The sequence below is a fragment of the Thalia democratica genome, chromosome 8 (genome assembly GCF_965202585.1).
Source record: "Thalia democratica chromosome 8, ktThaDemo2.hap1.1, whole genome shotgun sequence".
NCBI lineage: Eukaryota > Metazoa > Chordata > Thaliacea > Salpida > Salpidae > Thalia > Thalia democratica.
The window spans coordinates 29,099,787-29,109,820 of record NC_139172.1 but is presented as its reverse complement, the minus strand read 5'-3'; the positions used below and the strand labels follow the sequence as shown (position 1 = coordinate 29,109,820).

The following is a 10,034-nucleotide window of genomic DNA, read 5'->3' as shown; positions in this document are numbered from 1 at the left end:
AAAAAGTAATAAGAAGAATACTCATTAGTAAAAAAAAATAGTATTAATTTGATATACTTTAAAACTTCTTTTAAGTCATTAGCTTTTTGTTCTCATAAATGTGTATTCTTTTGGTTTAACATTAAGAAAAACTATCTTTTTTAAAGGTTTACATGGATGCGAAATTTTACTGATTTTTTCACACAATGAATATAATTAGTTATGTCCCTTTTTATTATTTTTTTGTTCACACTAGCTTGTGTGTAGTATAGATAGTTACTCAAACTTGTTCGGTTATAGGGTAATTTCAATGGGCCAATCTAACTCTATGCTCAAATTCTTATAACAATTTTGCATTTGAGTTTTTCATTTCTACTAAAATTCACAAAATTTAACAAAGACGCGCTCGATTTTTGAGCAAAATGGTCATATTTTAAATCAGGGTTTCTCAAAGAGTATCATATGGCCCCTTGGGAGTCATAAGCAGCAAAAGGGCCAAAGGAAGTTGCCATGAAGCCATAATTTGAAACTTACACTAGATATCCTGGAGTTGATGGTGAATACAAAACAAAGGTTCTAGGTGTAGTTAAAGGAAGCTTTTTGGAAAATTTCTTTCGAAGGCGGCCATAGCTTTACTTTATTTCTTTGAAGGGGGTCTTATGAAAAAAAGTATAGGAAATTCTGTTCTTAATTGGATTCTTATATAAAGGCAACTTTTAAAAGACAGCTAAAACGTTAGAACAGGTTTTTTTCTTTGAATTTATTTGGGTGTAGCAACTGCTTCAATGCCCCTCCCCACGCGTAGCCTCTAGGCTACAATTTCAAAATAAATTACGTAGAGCCTGCTAAACACAGCAGATGGGATAAAAACGTATAATAGTATTTATTAAAAATAACATTCTTATTTTTCTAAAATAAGAATGTTATTTATAATAAAAACTATGATCAAGTTTTAATATATTGAACTTGTTAATTATACGTTGGATTCAATCATACAAAAAAAAAAGCAAACACTACAATTTATTGAATGATAGAAAAAAGCTCAAAATATTTGGTCCTAAATCTGGTGCACAAAGAACCTTACGGTTTTGGAGTGGCACACCACGGATACCTTTTAATGTCTTGTCCAGGAAAGGAATTTAGTTTAAACAATTTATATTGAAATAAGTACGCAGCAGCATGTCAAGCACCCGTCAACTTTGGCCAGTTCGTCAGTATTTACTTCTATCTTCTTGTCGGCTTTTAATTTGTTGAGCGCCTGAAATGCGATTTTTAGTATTTACTTTTACCCTCATACAGTGTTAAAAGCATTTATTTAAAAAACAGCTTTGAAAATAGGTTAGAATATGTTAACAAAAAATAAACAACCAATAGGAACGAACCTCGATTTCATTGCTAGTTTTCATGGGTTTGTGGATTATAACCGAACCCTGCTCAGTTTCGAGGTAAATCACATTTGCTTTTGTGGACTGGCTATCAAGTTCCACATAGTTATACTTTTCTGTTGCTACTTGTTTCAAGTTCTGAATTTGTTTTTAGTATTTATAAAAGTTTTTATGAAGATTATTATCAATGATATTGCTTTTAAACTTGATTTTGATAACAAACTGTTTTTAAGTATACTTTTGTGATTAATTATTTTCATTTTGAAAACAGTTTAAAAAATAAATGACCAAAATGTGAAAGGAACATTACTAGTTTTCTGTGAAAAGTAATATTTCATTTGCTTTTTTTTTTAATTTCATATTTAATAAAACTTCAAAAAAGAAACTATTGACCGCATTACTGTTGACTATTGCATAAATGAGTTATGTTAATCACGAAATGTTTACCTAAAAAACCCCAAGTGCGTAAACAATGTCTAAATATTGTTTTTATAACATTGTAACCTTGAAATTTAACTTATTCATACAAAAATAAACAAAAAAAAAATGCATGTCTAGCAATCGTATTCATGTGAGTATTGAAATTGTTATATATTCAAAAATATCTTGAGTAATTTAAATTTTTTATGTTATAATTCTTTGCTTTTTTTTTCAAATACTACAGTTTTACTTTTTAAACCTTAATAGCTTGATAATATTTAAAGTTTTGCTTTGCGTGTGTTTTGATTAAATTGAAAGAAAATTATAAAATGATCTAAATGTATGTCATGCAAAAACCATCTAAAAATGTTGCTTACAATGCAGTTGACAGTCATGCAATTAAAAAATCCTAAAAGGCATTTAAACTTTAAACTTGAAAATAACAATAACTTTTACAAAATTTGATCTACTTCAAATTAAAGTAAAATTGTTCCGGATGGTTATGTTCAGGCTTGGTAAAAAGCAGTACTATATTTACTCAAGCGTGAAATTATTAACAAAAAACAAACAAGAGTTTATAAGTTTCAGTGCTCAATTGGCATGTAATCTGTTAGCTTTTACCAACTCTGGTCATGTTACAATTTTCTATAAAACATTAAAAAACGGATTGCAACAAAATCAACAATCAAACAAACAAACCTTCAAAATGTCTCTGGTTGCTTGCGTTTCAACGCTCGCCAGTATCGTGTCCCTCCCCGCTATTGTGACGCAGCTCTTCAGGTGCAGCTCCCCGCCCACCTTCACCCTTTGCACCTTGTGGTCGGGGAAGTACCCCCTCATCACCTCCAACGCCGCCTGGTTCGTCCTCGTGCTCACCCCCACGAATATTTCTTTTTCTTTAGTATTAAAAAAAAATTTTAAGTTAACAAAAATTGTATTTTGAACTTGTTGATTTTGCTTGAAGTGCGTTCGAAGCCGTCGACAGCAAACAAGTAAAATAATAACTGTAAAAATAAGCGTTAAAGTTATTATATAATTACATAAAAAGTCTAATTTTCAATAATATTATGACTGCTGGGTATTTTTTGCCTTGTGAGCGAAACTGCTGGATATTTTACTTGCTTTTTTTTTAATTGTGTATGTAATAAAACTTCAAAAAAATACTGTTGACCGCATTGCGTGTTAACTATTGCATAAATAATAACGAAATGTTTATCTAAAAACCCCAAGTGAGTAAATAACGCGCATTTGCGCAACCATTGTTTTTATTTACTTTAACTTTATTTGTTTTAATTTTATTTACCGAAGCACATCACGTCTTCCCCGTCCAGAGTGGCTTCTTCGTTCAACACCGACATTTCCGCCACCTGCATTCCCTCGATCATTTCCAGTTGAGTTTTCATCGCTTCTTTCTGATGTTTGGTGTCAAAGTTATTTTTTCAATAGAATGAAAAATAAAAAGTTTAAGTTAGGGTTATAGTTATGTTTTTGTTAGGTACATTACATAGTTCTGAAAAGGTATTTTGCCTTACTTAAACAATCACTTACAGAGGTTTAAATCAAACTTGTGCGTTTTTAAAGTTTTTCGAAGGGTAATAATATGAAATAGAAAAGTTCTTTTGCAATAAGAAGCGAAAAACTTTAAGAAAAATTAAAATATAATTTTATTTTTGTAATCTGTAATTTAATAGAATTTAGTACGTGCCAGTTTAGATTAAAATGTCTTAAAGACTTTAACAAACGATATTTTGACCACACTTAAAAAGAAATGTCTCATGAACGTTTTAGTAAAAAATTTACAATCTTTAAACCAAACCTCTTTTCTGCGGCTGATGTGGCCGGTAGTGGTCAGAAGGGCCTTGTTTCCCATCACCACGACCGGGTCCTCCACGAAGACGCAGTCGGGAAGACTCTCATCGGAATCGATCATGTGCACTTTCAAACCCAAGCTTCTGAAAAATAAATTTGAAAAAGTTTGATTGTAGTACAAGTTTTTGAACCATGTATCGAGTGTTAAAAAGTACACTTAGTTTGTAGACTTGATGTAACAAAAAGCAGAATAATAAACATTCTGTAAACTAAATCACTTTGTTAAATGGCATTGAAATATAAGCCTTTTATTGAATTAGTAAAAAAACTGCTTTAATATGACTTGAAAGTTAAATATGACTTGAAAGTTTGACTTTGAAAGAATAACATGTTTTTTAAAGTTTGGTTGTAGTGGTTTTGAGTCATACAAAAACTTGTAAAACCTTTTGTTATAGTTAGTCAAAATTTTTGAGCAAAAAGTTGTACAGGAAATTTTCAATCAGACTTTATGTCAGCTTTTCGCTTTTTAAGTTTAAAATTTAGAAACTTTGTTGCTTACACTTAAAAACAAATTAAAAAAAAATTTTTTTTTAAACATATCTGTTCTATAAAATGTTGCTTTTTGTCACACAATTAAAAAATAGTAACTTTTCAAACTTGCTTATTTTAAAACACAACTGATAGAGTTGTAAATATTTTCTAAAACACAATAGCTAAATTTATTTTAGTCCACTTCATAAACATTTTTTTAAGTAGATTACATTGTAATTACATAACGAAATTAGGGTTATCAGGGTTGCCAAATGTTTTTTGGAAATTTTTTTAAAGTGTTAGAAATTTCCTCTAGGTTTTTTAAAGTACACATTTTTGGGTCTATTTTTAGTTTAAAGTTAAGTTAAAGGTAAAAAACTGTGTTAAGTAGTATACAAACATCGAAAAAATACTGTTAAGCTACTTTAAATGTGCTTTTAATAAAATAACTTTTGATGATTACAAAAAAAATTATCTATACAGTAAATTTTTAGTGTCAAATCAAAATTTTTCTACTTAACATGTAAAAGCTTTTTAAAATTCCAGGCTTTTCCAGGTTTTTTTTAATTTCTCAAATTCCAGGTTTTTCAACCTAATTTTTCAAATTTCAGGTTTCCAATTTTTTTTTAAACTACAAAATTTTTAGAACTAAAACCTCAGTTAAAACTTACTCCAAAGCGTTTTGCAGCTGTTTGTGCTGAAAGTTGACTTTTTCCATGCTTACTTCGGAGTACTCCATGCGGAGGGCCTCTTTTGCGAGGGAGTTGGCGGGTTTGCGCATCACTGCAGATTTGCACATGAACTGGCTTTTGTTGGTCATTTTAGCACTGTTTAAACTTTTGTCTACAAAAACAACTGTTAAAGTTATTAAATCTGAGCAAACTCTATAGGCTTAAAAAAGTTGACGTTTCTTTCGTCAAGTCACCATATGACGTAACAAAACTGAATTTGTGACTAACTCTGTATGTAAGTTAAAATGTAATTAAAACTTAAAATTAAACCGCAAACAATTTCGTTTATGATATTTGGCCAAATGCTTGCCAACTCCTAGTAAAAATGATTACTCGTGTTAAATACTGTGTTGTGTTATATAAAATTAAGCATACTAAATAGTTTTGATTAAAAAGCAAACACTAAAAACCTAAATAAAGAAGTTGACAAACAATTTGTAAATTTTATTTGGTTACACGTGATATTTATTTATCCTGGTTACAAAATGTATTACTAGAATAGTCCAAAACAAAATATTTTAAACAAATAAACAACTTCATTAAGCGTTTTAAATTATAAATGTTATAATTTTTTTACAAATTCTAACTTTTGGATTCGACCTCATTTACTACTTTATAACGTGGGTTTGTGAAAACTGATAAGTTTATTATTTGTAATAATAAATAAAAAGAAACATATTAAATTTAAAACGATTTTGTTTTTTTTTTAACCCAAAGTTTAGATTAGTTAAAAACTTATTTTTAGCCAAAAAGTTTGTCAATAAGATAACCGTATGTTTTTAGAATTAATTGTTTCCAGTTTACTAAATTAAAAATAAAGTATATTTATATATACTTATATACTTAGCAACATAAGAAGCAACATTATGAAAAAGGTACTTATAACACAGAAAACAATATAAATTTCTATTCTAGAATGTCATGTATACTGCAGCAGGCTGTGGCTAGAATGCCACCGCCACTCTCTGTGGCGGGTTTGTATAGCGATGTTCTTAACTTTATTCAACATTACATCATAAATTTATTATCTGCTCTTTATTTTCTCCTTATCTTGACTTGCATCAGTATAACACTTGACCTTGCGAGCTTTCTCTTAAACGCTTGGATGAACAAGGAGTTTAGCTCAAAACTTTCCATAAAATTTAAACAGTCATTTAGTTCAATTTGATATCCTGTTACAGAGTAATTTGGTAGCTGCTTATGCTTTAAAGAAGCAACTATAAGCGTTTTTTAAGGGTATAGTTCAGAAGATCGTACAATTTTTAATACATTATTAAAAACCGTTGGTTGAAAACTAAAATAATCTTTTAAATGGTGTACACATTTTATTAAATATAAATACAACAAATACAACGGAAACAAAAAATTAACTCATAAAAATTTGGTTTTAATTATTGTTTTTGACTTATTTTAAAAAGGTAATAAATATTATTTTGACAAAAAAAAGGTCTATAACCTAGATTCAAAAGAAAATGGTGACAAAATTTGTATATCATTTTGTATCAAATGATTTGATTTATTTCTGAGAATTTCTTGTTATTTATACGTTTTTCTTTTTTTTTTATTTGTGTTGTATTTTGTATTTATAAGTTTCTATTTTTATATCATAGTGTTTATTGTTTTTATTATTTTATTACTATTGTCTGAACATTTTTTATTTTGTTAACTACGCTTATTTTATTAATCTTTATCACTCGATAAAATTATTTTGCTCGGGAAAACGGCTGTCCCAGCTTGCACACAAACGTCAGGAGTTTCAGCAAGGGGAAAGTTCGAATTTTGGTCCGCCGGCAGCAAAGGAGGCACCGGAGGTAAAGGAGACAAGGTAAAATCGGTTATACAGGTTCATGTGCTTAAAAACATTTTTAACATTTTAATTAAAATGACAGCTGTTGTTAATTGAGTTTGTTAAATCAAAAGGTGGACGTTGGAAGTCTGCCGTTGGAGGCTAAGAGAAAATAATTGAAAACAACCGAGTTCTGCTCAACACACCGAGAAAACTAACCGAAGGCCGTCAACGAAGAATGAGCGAGCTGAAGCGACGTTCGGACGAGTTGAAGAACAATCCGACCGTCGCCGAACGTGGAAGCAATTCAAACGGAAAAGTTTTACGAGGGCGCTATTTCGGGCATGTGCGTTTTGAACCCGACCGGAAATAATTACGTGGAAGTTTTTGTAAACTTATTGAGAACATCGGGTAGTTTTTTGAATTTTGATATAACAGTTCGAAGCATGACGTTTAAATTGTCAATTGATAACATCATAACTTGTTTATATATAAAGTGATTTATATCCGAAGGTCTACATTTAAAAAAAAGTTCAAATTTAAAAAGCTAATCAAATCTTTTTTGATAATATTATTTGTTTACTTTTGTTTTTTTTTTGTACTTTTATTAGTCTCAAATATATTAAAGTTTAAAGTTAGTTTAATGAAAAACTAAAGTAAAAAAAACGTAAAAACTTAAGATTGTTAAATTTTTTGCTCATTTTAACATATTGTTCAACGCTTATTTACAAAAAATATGTAAATAAGATAAGTAAAATGTTTTTTTTTTATTATTTTAAGCAAATGCTAAAATAAATCTTTAAAAAATTAACATAGAGTAGTGGAATTGAAATATTTTTATCAAACTTTAAACAGCAATCACAACATTCAGGACGAAAAAAATTTAAATGTATTTGAAGCTAAGTTCTCATATCAAAAGCTGGTCGTGCAAGAAGTACCTCCAATCTATATATAGAAACTATTGATGCTCATTTATACTGTCGCAACTTCATATAAGTATTTTGCGCTACTTTAAACCAAAGTTAAACGCTGACATAAATTTATAAAATAAATAAGTATGCTCCAAATCTCGCGACTAAAACTTTCAAAACTCAAAAAAAGCACTGTTGGTTAATGAAAAGAAAACCTAACTGTTTACATACGTGAAAAACACATGTAAAGATAACTATATGGTGTTTTTACTTAATTATAGCACAAAATGATTTTGTAGTACAAAAGTTAAATAAGCTTAAAATGTATATGAGGATCAAGTGCTGGTTTAGAAAATTACATAGAATTAATTTTTTAGTTATAAAATTTTCAGTTTTATTTTTTATACTTATATAAAATATACACATTTCTACACAGCCGTATAATGCTATGACAGTTTTATTTAAACAAAACCAAAATTAATTAAAAAAAAAAAAAAATGTTTAATAACTTTTTAAATTTTAGTAGTACAGCTATACAATGTTAAATTTGTTTTGCTTTAGTGCAGATGTAAAAGATAAATTTTGATTGACTTCAATGGTGATCAATTTGGATATTGGATCTCTCAGGACAATACAAGACGCGATTATTGGGGAGAATCCACAAAATCACACCAATGCGTTGCGGACCAGTTTTTATTAATATCGTTCTGTGATGTTTTAAAGAGTTTTTTAATAAAAAAAAGTAAGTCGGTTGACTTGTTTGAGAAGAAAAAAGTTAGTTTGCAGTTTGCGTGTAGAAAACATTGTTTTGAAATGATGTTACAGTTTAAAACTAGCTTAATTTTGTCATAAAAATGAGTACAAAACATTAGAAAATAAATATAAACGAAACTGTGCAAATAAAACCCAAGATAAGTTTTGTTTCTTATATATTTAAACTCTCATAGGCTTTACCAAGTGTACTATTAAACTAAGTAAAATTAAACTCACACTAAAAAAGACAAAAAGGTTATTGATTTTCAATATCTATTAGCAAACCAGAAATTAACAAATTTTTATTGCACTAACCTTAAATATACCTTTAAATTTTTTTTTTTGAATAGTTGGTAAATTTAGTAATAAATTTCGCATTGTATTAGTTTTAATTTAGTAATATTTATTTTAAATCATTCTTAAACTATTATAATATATACCAGTTAAATTTTTATTATTTAAAGATATATATCTTCATTAATTTCTCAAGCAGTAGCATTATGTTAGTCAAAGCTTTGTAAAAACGACAAATATATCATAAAAAATAGAATACGTTGGGTAAACCTCTTAACCTAGAAAACAAAAAAATAAATTCCTTGTTGTATTTAAAAAATATGCAAAAAACTGCATGAAAATTGGAACGCTTTTATAAGTTAACCAAAAGATAAAGTTTTAGTAAAAACTCTTAAGATAAAAAAAATAATTAAATCCGTTCACATAGCTTCATTAATTATTAAACTGAGGTTACAAATGTTAAACGCATTAGTAACCTTTTTCAAGCATTTTTTAAATATAATGAATTTTAAACATTGATAAATTAGTTTTATAAACTCATTAACTTAATTTAGAAAAAATAAAACTTTAAGTACGAAATTAGAATTATTCAATTAAAAGGTTTTTAAAACTGGCCTTTTGATAACAAATAACGCTTTTTTTTTTACCAATTGTATTCAATTAAATAACGTTAGAGCATAAAGTGTTTTATTCAAATTTAAATAGAATAAAGTTTCTGTGTAAACTATGAATTAAAAACACTAAGAAAATTTAAAATTAAAAAAAACACTAAAAATTAAAACTTGATTATTTAAAAGATACAGAACTAGAATGATGTTTAAAACAGTTTTCTTTTTAAATATACATTGTCGTAAATTTCTGCTAAAGACAAACAAACTTATAAAACTGATTTTTTATTTTATAAAAATGACAGGTATAAAAATTTGTCGTTAATACAACTTCAAACATTTAGAAACTTTTCAGATATCAATAATGAAATAACGCAATTTAGTTGACCGATAAAAACTACATGTTAAACTTAAAATTATCTTAAGTTAAACAATATAAACTTGAAAATTGACTTTTAGTTAAAAAACTTCTTTTAATTTTCCTATGGAATTTTTTATATGGGTTAAGGTTTTTTTATACCATTACCCGGAAGTACAACTTGCAAGTTTTGAAAAAATTCCCGTGATGGGCCTTGGACGGTGATACGTTTGACGTATTGCAGCCACGCTTTCCTGTTTTTCATCTCTTGCCCAATAACGCTGAACAACTCCCTGGTTAACCTAGTCAAACTCTTGCCCTGCGTTTTGCGAGGGTCTACCCATTCTACTCGTACTATCTCCCCTGGCACCGTGTGCTGCATGTTGACGTCGCCGTCGCCAACCTCCACCTTGTACAACCTCGTTGTTTTGCCCCAAACCTCTACGTCGTACCCTTTCTCGCACCCCTC

General features: G+C 28.6%; 1 protein-coding gene across 1 annotated transcript; it reads right to left on the bottom strand.

Annotated features, from left to right (window-relative positions):
• Positions 1-1,132: 1,132 nt before the first annotated feature.
• On the bottom strand, positions 1,133-4,944 carry LOC145843119 (N(G),N(G)-dimethylarginine dimethylaminohydrolase 1-like). The gene is made up of 6 exons (XM_082950580.1): positions 4,796-4,944; positions 3,601-3,736; positions 3,088-3,196; positions 2,484-2,680; positions 1,362-1,502; positions 1,133-1,237 (listed from the first exon to the last, which is right to left on the bottom strand). Exons 1-6 carry the CDS (start codon positions 4,942-4,944, stop codon positions 1,133-1,135), a joined length of 837 nt encoding a protein of 278 aa, XP_082806706.1.
• Between the last annotated feature and the right edge of the window lie 5,090 nt (positions 4,945-10,034).

Excerpts from the sequence above, each read along its gene's own strand:
- LOC145843119 (XM_082950580.1), bottom strand. The coding sequence starts at position 4,944 with ATGACCAACAAAAGCCAGTTCATGTGCAAATCTGCAGTGATGCGCAAA. Across the intron at positions 3,197-3,600 it reads ACATCAGCCGCAGAAAAGAG|AAAGAAGCGATGAAAACTCA; the intron begins GTTTGGTTTAAA and ends ACCAAACATCAG. Across the intron at positions 1,238-1,361 it reads AAACTAGCAATGAAATCGAG|GCGCTCAACAAATTAAAAGC; the intron begins GTTCGTTCCTAT and ends ATCGCATTTCAG.